General features: G+C 47.4%; 1 protein-coding gene across 1 annotated transcript in view; it reads left to right on the forward strand.

The window, feature by feature from the left end:
- The first annotated feature begins 46 nt into the window (after window positions 1-46).
- The window catches only part of AIRIM (AFG2 interacting ribosome maturation factor), a 31306-nt gene continuing 6682 nt past the window's right edge, over window positions 47-24670 (forward strand). Inside the window, exons 1-3 of the mRNA XM_082248398.1 lie at window positions 47-147; window positions 15161-15433; window positions 23725-23904. Coding sequence (XP_082104524.1) covers window positions 15162-15433; window positions 23725-23904 — 452 coding nt within the window. The 5' untranslated portion in view covers window positions 47-147; window position 15161. The remainder of the gene's footprint in view (window positions 148-15160; window positions 15434-23724; window positions 23905-24670) is intronic.

The raw sequence follows: 24670 nt of genomic DNA on the forward strand, positions 1-24670 counted from the left end.
ACAACTTCCGGGTGTGCGCAAGGCACGGAGGTGATCATGTGACCCGCGCAGGGCGGAAGTCCTTGTGTCAGGTGACTTATTTTCTGTACGACGATCAGCGTGAAGGTGTTGTGAGTGAGGCTGGAATGTGTGGAGCATCTGTTGCATGTGAGTTGGGGAAATGGAATTAGGGTTGCCACCTCATCCCTTTAAACCACGACACATATTAATTAAACAGGTTCTGAGGCTAATATAATGCACACGAGGCACCAAGTGAGTTTAATTACCATCTTACTCAGCCAGAGTCTGTGTAATTATAATGTGTCCAGGTTTTTTTTTTCTTTTAAATTTTATTGGAATTTTAATTTAACCGGTTGCCGACCGCCGCACGACTATATACTGCGGCGGTCAGCCCCGGTGTTGTAAAATTTTGTCGGACCCGTGAAAAAATCGGACCTCGTCACTTCCGGTGATAGAGCATCACAAAACAGCGGGTGGGAGTCGTCCGTGCGCTTGCGCAGAAGACATTTTTCGAGGTTTGGCAAAATTATAACTATGTGTTATAAGTTTACCAAACCAGGATAATGTCTTATGCGCATGCGCACTTGAGACTCCCATCACCGGAAGTGACGAGGTCCAATTTTTTCACGGGTCCGAGAAAATTTTAGAACACCGGCCAGGCAGAGTGACGTATGGATACGTCACTCGCCTGTCACTGACTTGAGAGCCAATTGCGGGCGGGCACGCGCCCGCCGCGGCTCGTTCACAGACAAGTCAGTGCGTGTGACCGGCGGACTCGATGTCCGCCGGTCACACTACGATCGCTCCGGGGAAGGGAGAAAGGTGGAGCGGCTCCCCTGTGTAAAAATGAAGATCAGACGGTTCTACTATGTAGGACCGTTGATCTTTGTTTTTACACCAATACCCATGTCCTTATACAGTTAGAATCACGCCCCTAGGACACACTTAACCCCTCCCTCTCCAATAAAGTTAACCCCTTCCCTGCCAGTGTCATTTTACAGTAACAGTGCATATATATAGCACTGATTACTGCAGTAATGTCACTGGTAACCCCAAAAGTGTCAAAAATGTCAGTCAAGGGTCCGATCTGTCCGCCGCAATGTCGCAGTACCGAAAAAAAAATTGCAGATCGCCGCCATTACGCGTTAAAAAAAAAAAACACCAAAAATGACAAAGATCTTTCCCTTTGTTAGTAAACGCGATAACTTTTGCGCAAACCAATCAGAATACGCTTTTTGCGATTTTTTTTTTTTTACCAAACATATGTAGCATAAAACAAATTGGCCGAAAATGTTAAAAAATTTAGATTTTTACATTTTTTTGGGGGAATTTCATATAGAAAAATGTGAAAAATATTGTTATTTTTTGCAAAATTGACGCTCTTTTTTTGTTTATAGCGCATGATCAAAAAATCGCACAGGTGATCAAATACCACCAAAAGAAAGCTCTGTTTGTGGGAAAAAAAGGACGTCAAATTCGTTTAGGTACAACGTCGCACGACCGCGCAACTGTCCGTTAAAGTCACGCAGTAAAAAATCGCAAAAAACCCCCTGGTCTTTTAGCAGCCAAATCCTCCGGGGCTTAAGTGGTTAACAATTTCAACAATAAAATCTGCTTTCAGATTATGTGTCCTGGTTTAAAAGGATGAGGTGGCAACTCTAACTGGAATAGATGTGTAGGTTTATTAGATAGCAGTGGTGGAGCGTTGTACCATGTTAGCTAGTGCAGAAAGTTTGGATATGCTTTATTGGCACAAATTCTAATTTAAAGCAGAGTTCCACCCAAAAGTGGAACTTCCGCTCTTTTGTTACCCCCCCCCCCCCTGGTGCCACATTTGGCACCTTTCTGGGGGAGGGGGGAACAGTTACCTGGTTCTGACAGGTACCCTTTCCCTCGGAAGCTTGGCCCCCCTCCTCCGCCGCCGAGCCAGTAGGAATGCTCAGCGCGTTTCGCGCATGCACAGTAGGGACCCGCCCGTGAAACCGCAAAGCTTCACTGCCGGTGTTTAGTGAAAAAAACCTACCCGTGAGAAATGCCTACCCTCGTCACTTCCGGTTCACCTACGTCAGCACCTAAGTCATTGAACAGCTGAGGGCCTGACAAGTGCGCATGCTCGGAGGGTATGGATTTATCACAGTAGTGTGCGTAACGATACACTTGCGGCGGTTACATTAAAACAGCTCGGCTGCAACATGAGTCATCTCCGCTCCTTACCCTGTCACTTCCCTGATCTCGGCTAATAAATATAAAAGCGGATCACGGAGCCGAGATCTCCGTCATTTACATGTCATACACCCGCCACCGCTTTTATATTTATTAGCCGAGATCAGGGATGTGACAGGGATAGGAGCGGAGATGACTCATGTTGCAGAGGAGCTGTTTTAATTTACCCGCCGCAAATGTAACGTTACACACACTACCGTGATAAATCCATACCATCCGAGCATGCGCACTTGTCAGTTCCTCTGCTGTTCAATGATGTATCCGCGGCTTTGAGCATGCGCACTGCTACGCTGCTCAGATGTTTCTGACAGGAAGTGACAAGGGTAGGCATTTCTCATGGGGTAGGTTATTCTCACGGAACACCGGGTTCCCTTACCGGCAACAGTGGCGGCAGCACCCGACATCCGATGGAAACATCAGCTGTGGTGCCGACATCGCTGGACTCCAGGACAGGTAAGTGTCCTAATAATAAAAGTCAGCAGCTACAGTATGTGTAGCGGCTGACTTTTAATTTTTGGAGGGGGTGGTGGTACTCTGCTTTAACCACTTCTGGACTGTAAGGATTTACCCCCTTAATGACCAGGCCTTGTTTTTTGCGATTCGCCAATGTGTTATTTTAACTGACAATTGCGCGGTCGTGCGACACTGTACTGAAATAAAATTGATGTCCTTTTTTCCCCACAAATAGAGATTTATTTTGCTGGTATTTGATCACCTCTGCAATTTTTATTTTTTGCACTATAAACAAAAAAAAAAATTCTGAAAAAAAAAAACAATATTTTTTACATTCTGCTATATAACATTCCAAAAAAAAAAAATTCATCCTTTTAGACCAATTTGTTTTCTGCTACATATTTTTGGTAAAAAAAATCGCAATAAGCGTATTCTGATAAGTTTGCACAAAAGTTATCGCGTCTACAAACTAGGGTAAAGATTTATGTCATATTTATTTATTTTTTTTTACTAGTAATGGTGGCGATCTGCAATTTTTAGCGGGACTGCAACATTGCGGCGGACAGATCGGACCCCTAACTGGCATTTTTGACACTTTTGACGAGTGACATTACTACAGTAATGAGTGCTAAAAATATGCACTGTTACTGTAATAATGACAATGGCAGGGAAGGGGTTAACACCAGGGGCGATCAAAGGGTTAAGTGTGAGCCTAGGGGAGTGTTTTCTAACTGTATGGGGGTTGGGCTTTTGAAATGATCATAGAGACCTGTGATCCTATATAGGAGGATCACAGGCGCTCTGTGATCATTTCGGAGAGAACAACGGTCAGCTGTGTTTATAACAGCTGCCAGTCCTTCTCTCTCTCTCTGCGGGGAGCGATCGTGCACCCGAGCCAATCTGCAGCAGTAAAATTGTGGCGGGCAGTCGGCAAGTGGTTTACCAGGGTTAGTTCTAAAAGAACAACTTATACGTTGCCCCAAACTTGTGCCGCGTTTTTGGCGGTACAGAAGTCCCATTATGTATGTAATCAAAGGGATTTGTATATATACACTCATACAGCTGCAGCTTTAGCCAGTTATTGATTGATTTGTAGAGGCTGGGGCTGCGTTACTGTATGATCTACCTCTTGGGCTACTTTCACACTGGCCGTTTAGACTGGCGCAAATGCATTTAGGTGTGACTGCCAGCCCCGTTCACTGTAAGGACAGGTCGCTGGCAGCTGTGAATATTTGCGGCTGCCCTCACAGCCAGTAATTGCCTGCCGTGATCAGTGGCTGTGCAGAAAGCTGCGAATAGCTGTGGTCACCAGCGTGTCATTACAGTGGTTGCTGTGCAGTATGGTCTTGGTAAAATTGGCGCAGTAGTGGTGCATCAATCTCAGCACATCACATTTTTTTTTTTTAATGAACTGTATTGAGATGTCACACAGACATCTCCTAAAGTTCAATTGCTGGCTGTGCGGTGTGAGGCAGTGGATGGCCTTACACTGCGCTCCACTGAAAAAATGTACTGCTCACAGTGCATTTTTTTAGTGCACACCAACGCAGTACAGTGGTGTGAACAGGGCAGATAGACAAGGCATTTTGGCTCACACTGGAGTGCCATGGGATCCAACTTGTGAGAGCACAAGTCGCATGACATGTCAAATTAAATGCTGTCCCAACTGATCTGACTTTAGAAAAGGTTCCTGCACTAATTTGGTCCAACTTTGATAGGACTTCAATGCTGTAGAGTGTAAAAAGCCACATTAAAGGAGATGTACAGCCAAAGCTCGTTTGGCTGTTTATCTCATATGGATTAAAGCAGTGCAACTTGTTTTGCACTCATGTGACCTGTTTTTAGCAGAGAGAGTACTGAAGTCCACTCTCTGCTGACGTCACAGATGTCAGTCCAGACACCGCGTCATCACCAGGTTGGATCGGAAGTCACACGACTTTCATGTAGGAGCAGTGTGAAACTGGGCTTACTCCTGAAATGAGAAATGTGCCTGAATTTCCACTGTGTGGCCCTCTTGTGACTGTGTACAAGAGTTTTAAAATGACATGCCTATGTAAGGCCCCATTCACACAACCATAAAATAATGCATTTACAACCCTTTTTTTTTCTTATTTATGGATCTAAATGCAGCTCTAAGGTCCTTTCACACGGGCGTTCCATATGTCCATTTTTCCTCCCATCCGGATGAAAACCGGACATATTGCATGTCTATGGGATTGCGGATGTTGGTGGATGACCATCCGCTGACATCCGTTTTGCGTCCATTCCGTTCAGTTCCGTTTTTTGAGACGGAAGAGAACCCTATTTTTCTTCCGTTTAAAAAACGGAACGGACGCAAAAACGGATGTCAGCGGTGTCATCCGCTAACGTCCGCAATCCCATAGACATACATTATGTCAGTCATTTTCATCTGCAAATGGACGGGAACATACGGAACAGACCCTACAAAAGTGTCATCCGTGTCCTTTTAAAAAAAGAAGTGCCTGAGTGTGAAAGGACCCTAATTGTTTTCAATGAAGGTATTCACACAGGTGCATAAAAATGGTGTCAGATCCATAACACAATTCAAAAATCTGCATTTGAGGACATGCATATACACGTATAGCTGAGGTGTAACTAGATCCTTCATGGCCCTGGTCCAAGAAACCATGAAGGGCCCCCATGACCGCTGGGGCCCTTTCCTCTGAACCCGGGGCCCTTTTCTCCCTTCCAAGATTTCTTTACTTTTCTGTGACTTTGGTGCGAACTGAGTGCCATAGACTGCAATGTTAAATCACAGAAGTTGCAAGGAAATCACAAGCAAGTTGCACACATTTGGGGTCGCAACTGTGTGAATCGAGCCCATGTTGTGCAGCTGCCGTCTTGGGGCCCGCCACAGTGGTGGAAGGTCAGAGCCCAGTCACTAGTGCAACCTTTGCAACCCTGGTTGTTCTGCCACTGATGTATACCATTGAAAAAACTAACAGGACATTTGTTACGTATTTAAAAAAAATGATTTATCTACTGATCATTATGCAGGAACTTTTGTTCCTTGTCTTAATGGCCAGTACATTTTTTACTTTTGTGTTATGGCTGTGTGAATCGTACCTAAAGCTGGATACACACTATCCAACTTTTGTGGTTAGATTTCCTTCAGATTTACCTTTTCTATGTAGTGCAAGGGCCTGTCTGACTGCATACAAATTGAAAGTGTTTAGGTTTGACCTCATATTATATGGTTTTGGTAAATCTAAAGGAAAAAATCTAAAGACAATTGTATAGTGTGTATGGCCCATAAGACTATCTGGTCACTGAGTGACATGATTTCAGTGCAGAATAAACAGGGTTTTAGCCTGTTACAACAAGTGGAAAGATAAGAGATACATTGTTCAGATCAACAGGTAATAAAACTTTTACATGGCAGAGTAGAGCTGCACGATTTTGGATAAAATGAGAATCACAATTTTTTTACTTGGCATAAAGATCACAATTCTCGGTGTAACATCATCTTTAACATTATACAAAAAAAAAAAAATGGGCTAACATTACAGTTTAGTTAGTTTTTTCTTTTAAAGTGTATTTTTCCCCAAAAAAATTGTGTTTGAAAGACCGCTACGCAAATACAGTGTGACATAAAATGTTGCAATGATCGCCATTTTATTCTCTGGGTCTCTGCTAAAAAAAAAAAAATATATATAATATTTGGGGGGTTCTAAGCAAATAATGTTTGGGGGTTCTAAGCAATTTTCTAGCAAAAAATACAGTTTTTAACTTGTAAGCAAAAAGTGTCAGAAAAAGGCTTAGGGTCCTTTCACACGAACGATCCGATCAGATCCGCCTGTCAGTTTTTTAGGCGGATGTGATCGGATGCTCCATTCATCCCTATGGGGCAGCCGATGTCAGCAGAGACATGTCCGCTGACACCCGCTGCCATCAGCATCCGATCCGGTCCGTGAAATCCGGACGGATGGAAACCCTATTTCTCTTACGTCCTCCGACAGTCGCCGCCCACTTCATATTCATCACCAATGGGGGTTATGTCCTTTATTCCGTAGGAGTAGCTAGGCAATAGAATATGTTAGTACAAAGACTTTTAACATATCCCACCCCCAGGGGGTGGTCCCCTCAGTACATAACCCTCCACTTCCTGTATCCAACTCAGTTTCATTTGTCTAGCTGTCAGGAGTAGCTGGAAGTTTCTGTGCTGGGGCACCTTGTCTCAGCTCTCTTTCCTTTCTTTGGATTTTATTTCAGTTTTTTCTCTCTTTCTTGTTAGCTGTTATTTTACCAGCGTTAGTTAGTTCTTCGGAAGAAGAGGATCATGCGGGCTGCGTCTCGGGCTGACCCCCCTGGTAGCAGGCTGTGGGTCAGTGGCTTCTCAGCCCGCCATCGAGCGTTCAGTCAGGTATCGCTCCTGAGTTATCTGAACGACCCATCCCTGTTCCGTGCAGGGATGCTAGGTGAGGTGGCTACCTCACTGGTCGCTGTGCGGTTTCTCAACCCACCTTCTGATGCGTCCTGGATGCGACTCTCCCTGCCTCATGTGCAGTGGTTTGTTCGCCTGTGCGGGTCCCCCACGCCATTTAAGAGGTAAGTGCATTTATGTGGGGACCTGTCTGTCTGGGGGGTGTCAGTCTGGGACTGTGTACCTTGCCCTGTGTTCACACTATTACGTTTTCCCTATCTCTCACATTGCATGCTGTGGGCTGCAGGAGGGGGGGCTGGCTGCACTCTGTGTCAGTTTTCTGTCTGTGTGAACGGCTGTGTGCTGTGGGGCTTGAGTTCTCATGCTTGGGGCGCATTACAGCACCGCTGCGGCGGTTTACCATGTTCCTTTTTTGGGCAGATGGTGTGTTTTACTTCTCCCTCATGGGGTGTGGGAGCGGCGTTTTCGGCGCCAAACGGCGCCATTTTGGCTGCGATCGCTCCGGCCGCATGTTTTACATGCATGGCGGCCATTTTCTTGTAGCCTTCATAGGCTTTCATAGAGCGCCCTGTATGCCAGCATTTCCTTTCCTTCAGGAGCACCGCAGGCAGCAGCAGCAGCACCGATCTCTCCAGGTTCATTTATTTTTATTCCCTGTATCCTGCCTTGGTATACTTGTCCCTGTGGGGGTCCCTTGTGTGGGATGCCTAGTGTGAGTGGGCTACGATCGCAGCGCTCTCTTAAAGGGGCGGTCACCCTTTTATTTTTGATGCTACAAGGGCATGGATTCTCAGGAATACTAGTTTCCTGCCAATTTAGTGGGAAGCCAGGGGACTGCGGTTTCCCCCCCCCGGGGGGGGATTTGGCTGCGATTGTGGCTAGCCTTGCGACTCAGATGCAAATGCTGGTGGTTGCTCAATCCTCTAAAGGGCCCAGAGTTTTCAATTTCCTCTGTTTCAGAGGGTGATGGTACTGGGGCTGCTGTGGCAGAGATCTCCTTATCGGGGTCTCGTTCCTCCCTGGACCTTATAGGGTCAGAAATGGAGGCTGAGGTAGAGGGGGTTGATAATTCTCCCCCTGGCTCGTCTGAAGAGCTTGCACTCATGGATGAATTGGTTGCTTCTATCAAGCAAACTCTGCGTTTGGAGGAGGAAACATGTCCTCCAGCTGCCTTGGCGGCTTATGGGACGCAGAAAAGGCGCAAATCATCGCAGATGTTTCCATGCACTGATGATTTTCAGCGCGCTGTGAAAGAACGATGGCGTAATATACGCAAACCTTTTGCTGTACCAAGTAGGTTTAAGCTGCGCTATCCTTTTACGCCCGCTACTGATGGGCGTTGGTGTGTCCCACCTCCGGTGGACCATGCGTTAGCAGTTTTGAACAAGTCCACTGCGATTCCTGCTGAAGACTCCCCGGTGTTCCGGGATGCCACGGACAAGAGGATGGAGTCCCTTGCCCGTCGTACCTATTCTATTATGGGTTCTATGTTAAAAGCTTTAATTGCTTCACTTATGGCGGCCCAGGCGGTCGCGAGCTGGACGCAGGTGCTTAGGCGTGTCCTGGTGGCTGATTCTGCCCCCCAGGCGACTTTGGATATGGTGGATCAAATCCACCAGGGTGTCATGTATTTGTGTGATGCGGACCTGGATATGGTTCCGTTGGCTGCACGTGTACACAGTGTGGCGGTGTTATCTTGCCGCCTGGTTTGGTTGAAGTGTTGGTCTGTGGATCAATCTTCACGTAAGACCTTGGCCAATCTGCCCTTTGATAGATCTCGCCTTTTTGGCGAATCCCTGGATGCCCTAATTAAAGGGGTCACGGGGGGTAAGAGCACGCTCTTACCTCAATCCCACAAGACTGAGACGGCTCCTGGGAAAAAAGAATGCTTTCTTTCGGCCCCCTCAGGGGTCCTTTCATGCCTTTCGGTCACACTTTGGGGCAAGCTGTCCAAGGGTCAAGGCTCCCGCAAGAAGCCGTGGGCAGGTAAGCAAAAGTCCGGCCAATCCGGTTCTGCGGCCCACAACAGTGCGGCCTGATGGGGCGCCCTCGCCCAATTCACAGGAAATCGTTCGATCTGGCTACTAGATCGAGTTTCTCTCTCGGCCGGAGAGCAGATTTTTTCCCTCAAGTCTTCTCTTATCCCCGGAGCGTTTGCGGGACCTGCATCTAGCGGTGCAGGACCTGAGGGCTCAGGGAGTGGTGGTCCCGGTGCCTCATCGGGACAGATTTCGAGGGTTCTATTCCAATCTGCTCACCGTGCCCAGGAAGGAGGGCTAGGTGCGTCCGATTCTGGACTTGAAGGCGCTGCACCGCTTTGTGCGGGTGCGCAAGTTCTGCATGGCATCCCTGCGGTCGGTGGTGGCTGCCCTGGTTCCGGGGGAGTTCATGGCTTCCATCGACTTGAAGGATGCGTATCTTCACATCCCGATTTTCGAGGGTCACCAGAGGTACCTTCGATTCGCCATAGCGGAAGATCATTACCAATTTGTGGCGTTGCCTTTTGGTCTCGCCTCGGCTCCGAGGGTGTTCACCAAAGTGCTGGCACCGGTTCTGGCTTTGTTGAGGGCCCAGGGCATTTCGGTTCTGGGGTATCTGGACGATATTCTGGTTCGGTCTGCGACCAGCCAGAGTCTGGAGAAGGATCTGTCCGTCACGTTGCAGACTATGCAGGAGTTTGGTTGGACGATCAATTTTCCAAAGTCGACATTGTGCCCATCGGTTCGGTTTTCTTACCTGGGTATGATTCTGGACTCTGTCCAGGCGAAGGTCTTCCTGCCGGAAGAAAAACTCGCAGCTCTTCAGGAGGCAGTCAGGTCCCTCAGGAACGTTCCATCTTCGTCCATTAGGACGTGCATGCGGTGTCTGGGATTGATGGTCTCGGCTTTCGAGGCGATTCCCTTCGCCCAGTTTCACACACGGGATCTCCAAGCGGAGATATTGTCCAAGTGGGATGGGCGTCCGCAGTCTCTGGATCTCCAGATGTCATTGAGTTCTCGGACCAGAAGGGCTCTTCTGTGGTGGCTTCAATCCCCCTCTGTATCGGGGGGCGAGTCTTTTCGTCCCCTTTCGTGGACGGTGATCACCACGGACGCCAGCCTGTCGGGCTGGGGTGGTGTTCTGGGCGTTCTGTCCGCCCAGGGTGTTTGGTCGACGGAGGAATCCTCCCTTCCGATCAACGTTCTGGAACTGCGAGCGATACTCCTCTGTCTTCGTCGTTGGACGGACAATCTTCACGGCTACCCGGTTCGGGTGCAGACAGACAATGCCACGGCGGTGGCTTACATCAATCACCAAGGGGGCACCAGGAGTGCCCGGGCGGCTCGAGACGTGGCCGCGATTCTGTCTTGGGCCGAGACGCATGTCCCGGCAATATCGGCAGTTCACATTCCGGGGGAGGAAGTTTGGCAGGCGGATTATCTGAGCCGCCAGACCCTGGACCAGGGGGAATGGTCCCTTCACCCGGCTGTCTTCCAGATGTTGTGCGCGAGGTGGGGTCTTCCGGAGGTAGACCTGTTCGCGTCTCGTCTGAACAACAAAGTACCACGGTTCATGGCAAGGACACGCGATCCTCGGGCAGACGCGTCGGACGCGTTGGTTGCCCCGTGGCATCAGCACCAACTGATGTATGCGTTCCCACCGATTCAATTGCTGTCCAGGTTCCTTCGCGGAACCGACCACGGTGATTCTTGTGGCACCGGACTGGCCTCGCCGGTCCTGGTACGCAGACCTCGTATATCTGGCAATCGACGCCCCGTGGCGTCTGCCTCTTCGAGAAGATCTTCTGTCGCAAGGACCGATCTTCCATCCTGCTTTACAGTCGCTGGTCTTGACGGCCTGGCTGTTAAATCCGAGGTCCTGAAGAACAGGGGTCTTTCCCCTGAGTTCATTCACACCTTAATAAATGCGAGGAAGTCTTCCTCGGGGAAGGTTTCTTACCGTACTTGGAAGGCGTATTTTGCCTGGTGCGAATCCAGGGGTTTCTCTCCTGACACTTATTCGGTGTCTAGGGTGTTGCCCTTCCTTCAGACGGGTGTTGACCAGCGTCTGGCGCTGGCCACGATCAAGGGTCAGGTGTCTGCTTTGGCCGTTCTTTTTCAACGGCCTGTGGCATCTGATTCTTTGGTTGGCACTTTTGTGCGGGGGATACGTCATCTGATCCCTCCTAGGAGGGACCCTCTTCCCCCTTGGGACTTGAATCTAGTTCTATCAGTATTGCAGCGTGCTCCTTTTGAAAGGTTCAGGGAGATCTCGCTGTCTTTGTTATCCAAGAAGGTCGCCTTTTTGGTGGCTATCACCTCGACTCGTCGAGTGTCGGGGCTGGCAGCCTTGTCCTGCAAGTCTCCGTGTCTGGTTGTGCATTTGGACAAGGTGGTCTTGCGACCTAACCCTTCTTTTCTTCCAAAAAGGGTTTCGGACTTTCATCTCAATGTGGACATTGTCAAACCTTCGCTTTGCGCGAAGCCAAAGCTTCCGACGGAGGTGTTGCTTCACTCCTTGGATGTTGTCCGGGCGATTAGAGTCTATCTCAAATCGACTGAGTCTTCTCGCAAGTCGGATGCCTTGTTTGTCCTTCCGGGAGGTCCTCGGAAGGGCATGGCGGCGTCAGCTTCTACAATCGCCAAATGGATCTGACGGACCATTGATCAGGCCTATGCTTTGAGGGGGAAAGTTCCCCCTGTACCTGTGAAGGCGCACTCTACCAGATCTCTGAGTACGTCTTGGGCCTGTCGTCATGGGGCCTCTGTGGCCCAGGTGTGTGAGGCGGCGACTTGTCGACTGTACACACTTTCACGATATTCTACAGAGTAGATGTTCAGGCATCGGCTGATGCTTCCTTTGGCCGCAAGGTTCTTAGTGCGGCAGTTTCCTAGAGCCCTTGTTACGGGTTCTTTGGCTTTTTGGGATTTTTGTTTTTTCCCTGGGTTTTCTTGCTCCTGTTGAGCGAGTGTTTTGTTCTTATGCCCAACTGGTTTCCTTCCTTTGGTAAGGTTCCTTTCTCTGATGGGGAGACGGCGTTGCCTTGGGCGCGGCTGAGTTCTTCCCACCCCTCATATTTACACTGCTTTGGGACATCCCCATTGGTGATGAATATGAAGTGGGCGGCGACTGTCGGAGGACGTAAGAGAAAACGGAATTTTTGTAAAATCTTACCTGTAAAATTCCTTTCTCTGAGTCCTCCGACAGTCGCCGCCCCCGCCCCTCTTTTGGGGTTTTGATGTACTCTCTACTGCTATTCCACTGAAACTGAGTTGGATACAGGAAGTGGAGGGGGTGGGATATGTTAAAAGTCTTTGTACTAACATATTCTATTGCCTAGCTACTCCTACGGAATAAAGGACATAACCCCCATTGGTGATGAATATGAAGTGGGCGGCGACTGTCGGAGGACTCAGAGAAAGGAATTTTACAGGTAAGATTTTACAAAAATTCCGTTTTTCCATCTATCCAGGGGATCCAATCGGACAGGTGGTCCGCTCTCATCCGATTCCCCATAGAGAGCAGCGGGGCTCTGACACCTCCCTATCTGCACACAGAGTGGAGAGGGAGCTGTCACCTGCCTGCTCAGCAGGGATCTGTGTATCGATCCCCCGCTGAGCAGCACGGAGTCTGCTGACGGAGCGGAGCGTGTGAAAGGAGCCTTAAGCCCCGTACACACGTACCGAATGTCGGCCGAACGATCGGCCGTCTTTTGTCCGGTGCTGTCCTGTCGGTTGAAAAGTGATAAAGACTGCACACGAATTTTGTCGGCCAACAACAGCCGACAGCAGAAGTGATGTCATGTGATGGTTAACTTTCCGTGTGTTTTTTCTTCTCTGAGCATGCCCAGTCTTGCTAATCTGCTGTTTGTCGGCCGATTTCTGTACTGACTGACGAACAATCGGCCGTTCTGGTGACGGCCAACAAATATTTTAAAGTCTGCACGACATATTCTGTTTGGCCGAAAATGCGCTGTCGGCTGTCGGAAGCATCATACTAACAAGCCTACAATCGGCCGATCGGTCGGCGGCCGAATATTTACGGCCGACAATCGGTACGTGTGTACGGGGCTTTAGTCTTTAAGATGATAAACTGCCCTTACTTACAGATGGAAGTTCATTCCTTTGATCCTAGCCCCGGTTCACATTACTGCGATCACGGAGATCGCATGTAATTCGGAGCGCACTGCTCCTAAATTACATGCTATCTCATGTGCAGCGCAAATTTCAGAGATACACTTTGTATGGCTGAATTCCTACCGCATCCTCACTAAACACGCACATGACCCTTTTTTTTATCCGCAGCAGAATTGGATCGCATGGTGGTTCACACTAGTGCGATCTGATTCTGTGCGAACTTGCAGGTCGCAATGCGATATGCGATTGCAACTGGGGGTGTGGTTAACTTTTAATTGACACCCCCTGCATATCGCATATGGCAGTGCGAACTGCCAGGGGTGCGGATGCGATGCGGGATCACGCTGCATATTTGCAGCGTTCCCGCATCGCACAAATGTGAACCGGGACTAAAAGAAGAAATTATACATTGTAAATTATAAAAATATAAAAAGAAAATATAAAAAATAAAAAAATATTGTGTTTATAGTTATCTCACAGCCTTAATAATGTTGGTAAACATTTGCAGGAGGCTCTTTTTTTTTTTTTTTTTTTTGTTCTTGACAGCTGTGAGTGAGCAGAGAACAGCTCTGCTCTGTATGAATCGAGGAAATGCCGTTTTAAGATTGTGGGGGGGGGGGGGGGGTGAATCGAGATCGTTATTTTTTAATGATTAATCGTGCAGCTCTATGGCAGAGTAAGAAAAATAAAAACTGCTGTTTCAATGTGCGTGTCAGACTGTATCATATATCTCCTTTTGATTTTGCTCATAGTTCCACTTTAAAGACGTTTAAACATGGGGGCAAGGTGCTTTGAGGTGGGGGTGCAGAGCTCCCCCTGCCCCAAAGCACCAACACCCCCCCATGTTGAGGGCATGTGGCCTGGTATGGTCCAGGGGGGGTGGGGCCGGTTGCTCGTCCCCCTCCCCCTTCCTGCCCTGCTGCATGCTCGGATAAGGGTCTGGTATGTATTTTGGGGGGGACACCACACCGTTTTTTTGGCGTGGGGCTACCCTCAAATTCCATACCAGACCCGAAGGGCCTGGGGGGGACCCCCACAGTTTTTTCCCATTTTTGGCGCCTTCCATTCAAATCAATAGGCTCCCATAGGGAACCATTGATTTTGAATGGAAGAAAAAAAAACTTATAACATGGCTGAACGTACTTCATCACGTTCGGTCCCGTTTTTGCGTTTGAAACGCCGGGAAACACACGTTCGAACGCAAATAATTACGTTCCAAAAAACGTCCCTGAACTCAACTGCCTGCAAATGACTGTAAACGACCCTGTGTACATGGACAGATAAGATAACATAGAGGTGGGTTCAGGGGCTTCTGAAAAAAACGCCCAACTGCTCTTAAACGGCCGTTTACAGCGTCCTGTGTACATGGAGTCTAAAGCTGGATACACACTATCCAACTTTTGTGGTTAGATTTCCTTCAGATTTACCTTTTCTATGTAGTGAAGGGCCTGCCAGATTGCATACAAATTGAAAGTGTTTAGGTTTGACCTCATATTATATGGTTTTGGTAAATCTAAAGGAAAAAGTCTTCAGAAAATCTTATACGTAGTGTGTATGGCCCATTACTCTGGGAATTACAAAAAAAAAGAAACTAGCCTTGCAGTAGGACCCCTGCAATGCAAGGGTTAAATGCTCATTGACTCTAGGGGTTGAGGAGTAAGATGTAGTACCCTATTCTTTGCTCCATCGTTCTTTTCCACTCAGGGGCATCCCTTACGATCTTCACTGACAATATAGGGTTATTCGTTGTGCATTGTATTTTATGAGGTTGTTGTGTGAACGTCAGCTGGACTGTGTTATAGAAGTGATTTTGAGGGACCAGTTACACAGATGAGGGGAGCTTGCAATATGTGGGCTGGAAAACACACAACCTATCAAAGAACGCACATAACTTTTTTTTTTTTTTTTAACAATTGCTTTTTCACTAATGTTATATTAAAATGTTTTTTTTTTCTTTTTGCAGCATGTCAGAGGTTGCAGCATTGGTTTCTGTTCAGCAGTCCCTCAGACGATGCTTTGACATTCTAGAAAAGCAGCACAAGGAATGGAAACTTGCCATAACAGAATGTAACTCCTTAGTTGTTACCTTGAGTAACCTGGCAGAGCAGCTGCAGGCTTGCAATAAAGTTACGTTTGAAAAGACCCCTTTAAACATATTCAGTGATGTACAGGATCGTCTTTACTTTAAACTTGAGGCTGCTATGGATCTTACCTTGGAAAAGCTGAATGATAAGATGTAAGTTGGAAATGTCTTTATGTTTATCACTGTATAGCTGTATTTATTAAAATCCTAGCAAGTGTGTGCAGTGCTGTTTTTGAACAACAGAAGAGGCAATTATAGCTTAAGCTACAGTCTAATAGTGAATCTCTTGATTTTGCCTAGCAGCAAGGTTAATGCCTCATGCAAATTGCAACTCCTCTACATGTCTTTCTCCTGGCAGAAGAAAGCAATGTTAAAAAAGTACCTAAAGCAATGTTTTTTCAAATGCGTTTAGGGACATTAAGGCCCCTTTCACACATGGGAGTCCGTCGGCGGACTCAGTTTTTCTCAGCGGGGGATCGATCCACCGATCCCCGCTGAACAGGCGGATGGCAGCTCTGTTTCCGCGCTGTGTGCGGAGACAGAGCTTTCAGGTCCCCCGCTGTTCTCTATGGGGGAATCGGATGAGAACGTATTGCCTGTCCATTCTCATCCGATCCGCTGAACAGAAGGAAAATAGGGTTTTAATCTGTCCAGATTTGACGGACCGGATCGGATGTCGCCGCTGACATCCGATGCCCCATAGAGATGCATGGGGCATCCGTTCAGATCCGCCTGAAAAACTGACAGGCGGATCTGAACAGTCCGCTAGTGTGAAAGGGGCCTAAGATGCATTAGGGTGCATCAAACGTTTTAGCATTTATTAATTTAATTAGCCAGGCTATTCATTTATTGTGCCTTATGAAATGATTATACGCCCAAGCACGCTTACGTGTGTTTAGGTGCTTTGGTTGTTTCTTTGTGTCAAAACTTTCCTCTCCTGAATGCTCTGGCCTTGTTTTTTTTTCTACCTGTAAACACTTATGTGTGACTGGCACAAAGGCTAACGGTGGGGGCGGGGGGTTTAGAGAAAGGGAAAAAAAGTCAAAACGCACTTCCCTGTTCACCTTCCAATTTCACATCCAATCGCATGCCAAATCGGAGCATATTGCCGGCAACAGCACCATCCAAATCAGTGCGGCGCTGCACCAATTCCCAAAAGTAATTCCTGCACCACTTTTGGCGACTTTGGAGGCGATTTTAATAGACATATAAACATGCAAAATATTTCTGCGCTATCCCTCAATAAAAAAAGTGCATTCAAATTATAGTGCATGATTAAATATCTGAAAACAGTGTAAAAATCATCTATGTATAATAAATTAATTAGTAATGTGAGTCCATCTTTTCTTTTAAATATATATATATATATATATATATATATATATATATATATATATATACAATCCATCAATAAATGATTCAATGTCTGTGAAAAAAAGGGGTGCAGTCTCATATACCAGAAACTCTTCAGGAATAGTCTGATCACCACAGTGCCCTTTACCCCACCTATGTGTGTCTTCTCACCTGCTTGAATGGACCTCACTAATTAAAAAGGAGGTCTATATGCACTTTGCAGTGTTATAAGTGGCACTGCTCCCACTGGCCGTACACTCCAAATCTGTGGCTCTCAGCAGCTCTCAAGGTGGGATCAATCATATAGGAGGCAAGAGGAAAGAACCATAGTGCAAATTGATTTCAAAAGTAAAAAACGAGCGCTTCACAATACAATCCCCTGCATACACAGCTCCACCTAGTCCCAGCATGATTATGTCACCGCCCACCTCACGCGAAGCACCTAATGGGCTTTCTCAAAAGTTCAGGCTAGGTCTGCTGCGACATGGCCCCATTGGACGGGGCTGGCCTGCGAGTTAAACACCTCGCAAGGTCACATACGACCTGGGTTTCAGCCTGAGTCACAGCATTCCTCCTGGCTGACAGCCTCCCCATTTAGATGGCGAGGGGTTCTATCTGGAGCAGTGCCCACCTGGTTCCTAGTATGGTGAGTAGCTGTCCCCCCTCTCACCCTGGAGGGTTTTGAGGTAGATGTGTGCCCCTCCTTGGCACAATCGGACCCCGGGTTCCCCTCCCTCCTGTCAGGCACCCCCCTTTACATCTGTCCCCTATCCCCCCCTGCACACATGCTGGGGCTGTGTGGGTGGTCTGGTCCACCTCCTGGGGTGGCGGTAGGGCGTCGTGCTGGCGATAGGGGCCGGGGGTGGGTGCCGCTGGCGACCGGACGATCGGCTGTGCGGGGGAGGGGGGGGGTTGTACCTGGTGGGGGCTCCTGCCTGGGTCTGTTCTTGAGGCCTAGGGATCCCTCCAGCCATTTTGTTGTAGCCTCTGTATTCCTATGCATGGCAGCCATGTTTGTGTAGTCATTTTGCGGTGATTTGCTATTAAAAATAGCGGTGGCCATGACAGTGGAACCCTTTGGGCAGTGATTTCTGCGGTGGGAGCCCCTCCTCATCCCCTGTTGCTTACTCCTGAATCTTTTCACTTCCTGATCACCGCGTGTGGAGTGCAGATTATCCTGGTGGCTGCAGGTGCCTGTTTCTGCTGGGTCGTGAGTCTGGTGGGGTTCCCTCCCTCTCCTTCAGGGTTTTTACTGAAACCTGTTCCCAGGAAGGAAGACGAGGTGCATCCAATCCTGGACCTCAAGGCGCTGAACTGCTTTGTGCAGGTGCTGAAGTTCAGGATGGAGTCCATTCGCACGGTGGTGGCATCCCTGCATCAATGATTTTCTTGCCTCTATCGACATCAAGGATGCTTACCTTCACATTCCAGTATGTGCCGGTCATCAGCGCTTCCTCCACTTTGCCGTGGGAGAGGAGCATTATCAGTTTATGGCATTACCCTTTGTTCTCGCCTCTGCTCCCCAGGTCTTCATAAAAGTGTTATCCCCAGTGCTAGCGTTGTTACGCCAAAGGGGAATCATGGTACTGGGCTACTTGGATGACCTCCTTCTGCGAGCGGAGTCCCCTACTGCTCTGGTGGAAAACCTGGAAATTGCCATACAAACTTGGAGGAAGTTTGGCTAGATTCTGAATTTTCAGAAGCCTGCTCTGATTCCATCCTTTGGACAAATTTTAGACATTACAGACTGCAATTTGTCTCCTGCTGTCCAGCAGATGGTCATCCCTCTGGACTTGCATGTGGATGCTAGGCCTGATGGTGTCTACCTTTTGAGGCGGTTCCATTTGCACAGTTCCATACGAGGTCCCTGCAAAGGGAGATTCTGGCCAAATGAGACAAGACTCCGCAGTCTCTTGAAATCAGATCCGGCCGAGCCGGTGAACGAAGGATTCCCTGATATGGTGGCTTCATCCTCCGGCGCTTCGGCTGGGTAAATCCTTCCTCCCCTTGTAGTGGACAGTGATCTCCACAGATGTCAGCTTGCCCGGATGGCTTGGGAGGTAGCCGGCATTCTAAGGTGGGCAGAATAATTTGTTCCAGCCCTCCATACCGTATACGTTCCCGAGGTGGAAAACTGGAAGGCGGATAACCCCAGTCGGCTGGTGGTGGACCAAGGGGAGTGGTCCCTTCATCCTCATGTGTTTAATCAGTTGTGTCTCCGTAGGGGCATCCCCGAGGTGGATCTGTTGGTGTCTTGGCTCAACAGAAAGGTGCAGAGGTTTATGGCTCAGTCACAGGATCCTCTGGCAGATGCCACAGACACGCTGGTGGCCCCGTGGGATCAGTATCGTCTGATTAATACCTTCCCTCTTCTTAAGCTTCTGCCAAGACTTCTATGCAGAATCGAGGCAGAAGGGATTTCGGTCATCTAAGTGGCTACGGACTAGCCTCGCCAGTCTTGGTATGCTGATCTGGTGCAGCTAGTCGCCGGCGTTCTTTGGAAGTTTCCTCCCAGGGAGGATCTGCTGTCCCAAGGACTAATCTTCCATCCTGCTTTACAGTCACTGGCTTTGACAGCTTGGCTGTTGAACGCCAGGTGCTGATGGATAGAGGTTTATCTGAGTTGGTGATTCCAATGCTGTTAAAAGCTAGGAAATCTACCATCGTACATGGAAAACGTACATTGCGTGGTGTGAGCCTCTTGGGGTTCATCCTCACTCCTGCTTGGTGGCTTGGATCTTGACCTTCCTTCAACGGGGGGTTGAACAGAAATTGGCCTTGAGTATCATCAAGGACCAGGTGTCGGCTTTGGCGGTCTTCTTCCAACGACCCTTGGCCATACGCTCCCTGGTGTGTACTTTTCTTCAGGGTGTCTGACGTTTGATTCCTCCAGTGCGGCCCGTTACAGCCTTGGGACCTCAATTGGGTGCTTTCAATCCTCCAGAAGTCTCCTTTTGAGAACCCCCGGGATATTCCCTTGCTTACGCTGCCTCAGAAGGTGGTATTTTTGGTGGCCATCACCAAAATGGGTGCGCAGGGTGTCTGAATTGGCGGCATTATCCTGTCGCTCATCTTACTTGGTGATTCACAGAGATAAGGTGGTTCTTCACCCCTGTCTGTCGTTCCTCCCAAACGTTGTCTCTGATTTTCATTTGAATCAAGACATTGTGTTGTTTTCCCTGTTTCCCAGGCTGAAAACATCAGAGGAAACTTGCTTTGCATGCCTTGGATGTGGTCCGGGCAATTAGGGTATACCTGGCAGCTACAGAGTCTTTTAGAAAGTTAGACTCACTATTTGTGCTCACGGATGGGCCTTGGAAAGGGTTGTCCCCTTCCTCTGTGACCATTTCCAGATGGATCCAACAGACGGCGATTCAGGCTGATTCCATCAAGGGTCAGGTTCTTCCTTTCCCTGTCAAGGCGCACTCTTCTCGGACGCTCAGTGCCTCCCATCATCAGGCATCAGTGACGCAGGTTTGCGAGGCAGCTTCCTGGTCGTCGGTGCACACTTTCACAAAGTTCTATAAAGTGGATGTGTTGGCATCTGCAAATGCTTTCTTTGGTCGCAAGGTTTTGCAGGCTGTGGTTTAGGAGGACTTGATCCTCTTTGAGGGTTTATTGTCTTTTTCAGGTTGGCTCCAGTTGTTTTGGTTAAGCTCCTGTTGCCTGGTTGGCTACTGTTTAGCCTTGGGAATTTCTTTGCTGTTCCCACCCCTTACAATTAAAACTGCTGTCGGACATCCCAATGGTTATGAAGATCAGGAGCTGTGTCCATCAATCAATGAAAGAGAACATGGGATTTTTGACTTACCTTTAAATCCATTTTTCTGATGTTCATTGACAGACAGAGCACCCACCCCTCTGTGGAGATGTATTTCTAATACAGGCGGAGAGAGTATACCCCCTGGTACTGCCCATAGGCGTAGCCAGATTCTTTTTCTGCCTAGTGTCATACTCCTGTAGGGGAGTATGACCCAATGGTTATGAAGATCAGGAGCTGTGTCAATCAATGAACATCAGAGAAAAGGATTTTACAGTAAGTCAAAAATCCAATTTTCTCAGATGTGCTGACACATTTCCTGTTAAGAGTGTGATCCATAGAAGCCTCTGTCATTTCAGGCAGGAAAGAAAAGAAAAAGAGTGCCCTAACACACTTCTGTGCCCCTCTCTGCGTATAATCTGCAATCTGTTGCAACCATTCTGTGCTCTCCTCATGTAATCTGTAAAACTGAGCTGCCCAGTGTGACAGCTCAGTCGTGAACAGTACAGGACACAGCTAGTGGATGCAGAGGCAATGGGGGCTCCTGCCTCAGCAGTACCTCCCAGTGTGTGGTACCTAGGCCAGGTGTGCCTCTTCTGCCTCGGTCTGGCCCCGATTAAACCTATCATGAGGGAAATGTATAGACTATAATTGTTGGCCTCCTAAAAATGCTAGTTTCTTTGATGTGTCTGGGTTTCATACAGTGCCTTGAAAAAGTATTCATACTCCAACCAAAATGTAAATGTATTTTCTTGGGATTTTATGTGATAGAACAACACAAAGTGGCACATAATTGAGAAGTGGAAGATAAATGGATTTCAAAATTTTGTACAAATATCTGAAAAGTGTAGCGTGTATTCAGCCCCTCTAAGTCAATACTTTGTAGAACCACCTTTCACTGCAATTACAGCTGCAAGTCTTTTTGGGTGTGTCCCTACCAGCTTGCACATCTAGAGAGTGACATTTTTGCCCATTCTTCTTTGCAAAATAGGTGAAGCTCAGTCAGATTGGATAGAGAGCATATGTGAACAGCAATTTTCAAGTCTTGCTACTAGGGATGCACCGAAATGAAAATTCTGGGCCGAAACCGAAAATGCAGGATGCCCTTGGCCGGAAACCGAAAATGACTTTTTCCCCCCAAAAAATTTAAAATAGATAGAAGAGGGGCATACACCAAAAACAGGCAGTGACGTACACCTGTCGCTGCCACCCTGTCACAGTATATGTACTGTGATGGGTTGGCAAGAGGTTAATTTAATTACCAATGGTATTTGTATTATGCAGCATGAGGGGGTTAATGTATTGCCACTGCTGGTCACTCATCTATCAGTGACTGACCAGTGGCAGTTAATTACCCCTTTGTGCTGCATTAGTGCAACCAGTATCAGTGCAACCAGTGTTAATTAACACTGATACTGGTTGCACTAATGCAGCACAAAGGGGTTAATTAACTGCCACTGGTCGTTCACTAATGCATCAGTGACCTGCAGTGTCAATACATTAACCCATCATGCTTCATAATACTAATACCATTGGTAAGCTGCCTCAGCTCTCCCCCATTAAGACGCTGGTGGCTGCTGGCTCCAAAATGTTGCATCTGAATCGCATTTAAATCACAGCTGAACAGCTGCTTTAGAAATTTGCAGTGAATACTGAGGGGACATGTGTGAACCTTGCCTAAGTGCCTTGTGAAGATTCGGTTTTTAATTGACCCTGCACTATCTATGCGCCTAGAAGTTCTGCCTCCCACTATGGACCTGCCTGGCATTTTTTTTAAATAAAGTAGATTGACAAAGTTTATTGGCAGCTAAAGCAATAGTGGGGATAAACTTGTGGTACTTTTGAGCACACTACTTTACTGCACAAGTATGTAAAGAATTGCTGCAAACAAAGTAAACTTGTCGGCAACAAGTGCACACCGAGGCTCCAAAATAAAAAAGGCTCTAGCAAAAAAACATAAAAGGACACATACCTCCCCAAAAATACATGATATCTGATTTGGGGAAGGGAAGGCAGCCCTTTAGGTGTAGAATTTGACACTGATTTTTTTGTTGCCTGACCCTCCCTCTTGCCGTGGTAATTCACCGTCATAAGACCAGTTCTCATTCACAGTCACACAGTCCCGCTGAGCTGACAGGGTAGGATCACATAGTTATATCTATAGCAGCCGTTCGCCCCGCCCAGTGTCGGGTCAGTTCCCTGTCAGCTCAGCGGGACTGTGTGTATGAGAACTGACCTGACACCGTGCGGGGGGGCGGGGCGAGCGGCCTCTATAGATATAACTATGTGATCCTTCCCTGTCAGCTCAGCGGGACTGTGTGTGAATGAGAAGGATCACATAGTTCTATCTATTAGCGGCCGCTTGCCCCGCCCTCCCGCCTGGTATGTCCCTTCATTCATGCACAGATCGTAGTAGGGACGTCATTGAGAGGCGGGCAGCCGGCCAGAGGCGGGACTTTTAAAACCTGCCCTGCACTGCGCCCTCCTCCTTCCTCACAGCGGCCATATTAATTTCGGCAATGTTAACCCATTATCGGGCGAAATGGGATAGGCTCATTTTCGGCTGATCATTTCGGTGGCCGAAATTTCAGTGCATCCCTACTTGCTGCAGATTCTCAATTGGATTTAGGTCTGGATTTTGAATGGGCCATTCTAACTCATGAATATGCTTTGATCTAAACCATTCCATTGTACCTCTGGCTGTATGTTTAGGGTCATCCTGCTGAAAGGGGAACCTCCACCCCAGTCTCAAGTCTTTTGCAGACTCTAACAGGTTTTCTTCTAAGATTTCCCTGTATTTGGCTCCATCCAATAGAGCAAACTCTATTTACTAATTAGGGGACTTATGAAGGCAATTGGTTCCACTAGATTTTAGTTAGGGGTACCAGAGTAAAGGGGGTTGAATACAAATGTATGCTAAACTTTTCAGATATTTGTAAACAATTTTGAAAATCATTTATCCTTCTACTTCACAATTATGTGCAACTTTGAAGAGGTTTCTTTCATTTTCTGCCCTGGATGTACGAAAATATTATGTATAAACGTAAATGTATTTTACTGGGATTTTATATAATAGGCTAACACAAATGTATATAGACTCCAAAAATATTTCACTGAGGGTTTATCAATTTTCTACTCTATACAAAATGTAAAATAATTTTGGGTGTTTATTCTAAAATATGGTAACATTTACAGTAACTATAAAAACTTACGGTGGAATCAATGGCGACATGTTTAAACATTAAAAATTACGGAAATAATCATTATTACTGTGAAAGTTTTAAACTGATGTGATAATAATAATAATTTTACTCTATCACTCCAATTGCAGGTGTACACTTCAAAAAGTGAGAGACACCGTAAGTCACCAGGTGGGATCCGTTCTCTATGTTTATGAGATTAATGTGGAGAAACTTGGCGTTGATGCTTCTCTCAAGCGTTCAGCTCTTAGTCCTTCTATAGCTGACATGCTAGAGTGGCTGCAAGACATTGAGAAGTATTATCGAAATCAGTATCCTTTACAACTGCTGCGCCCCCATGGTGCTAAAGGGACACAGACATAAGATAATTGTGGTGGTTGGTCTGTGGACAGACTTTATCCTTTGCGAACATCATTTGGCCAACTCTTCTGCAGAAAATAATTAATTTGCCAGATTGCATCTTCTCAGCTTACTGCTGCTGTTTTTTTTCCCCATAGATAATCTTGCACAAGAATGCCATTTTGCTCTCCCTCCTCCACAGCCATAAATACCTGTTCTGAATTTGTTTAAATTTGAAACTATTTCCCCTTGGTACTGGCTTGTGCCAAGAGAATATATTAGCTATTGCATAAGAAACCATTCTTGGGTCAATCCAGGGGCGTAACTACAGGGGTAGCAATGGCAACCGGGCCCCGTGCTCCAGGGGGCCTGTGCCGCTCTCCTGTACACCTGGATAGAAGGGGCGGCGGGGACAGCATGTAGAGAAATCACTGTCCTCCTTTTTCCTCCTGTAGCTGGAAAATGGAGGAGATTGGTTCCTCTGTATGCTGCCTCTGGGCCCTGTGTGCTCCCCTGCCCCCCCCCCCTACTTTGCTTCCCCCCCGCCTCCACTGTGCTCCCTTTCCTCTACTGTCAGTTGATGCAGGGGATGTGTCACAATAGAGAACCAGGAAGAGGTCAGTAAATATGTAATTTACCAGCTCCTTCCTTTTCTGAATGGGCAAAGTCATAGTCAGTGACATTGTAAAAAAATAAAGTAAAATGATAAAAAATAATACAAATAAAATACCAAAAAAT

The sequence above is a fragment of the Pelophylax lessonae genome (assembly GCF_965119305.1).
Source record: "Pelophylax lessonae genome assembly, chromosome: 2".
Lineage (NCBI taxonomy): Eukaryota > Metazoa > Chordata > Amphibia > Anura > Ranidae > Pelophylax > Pelophylax lessonae.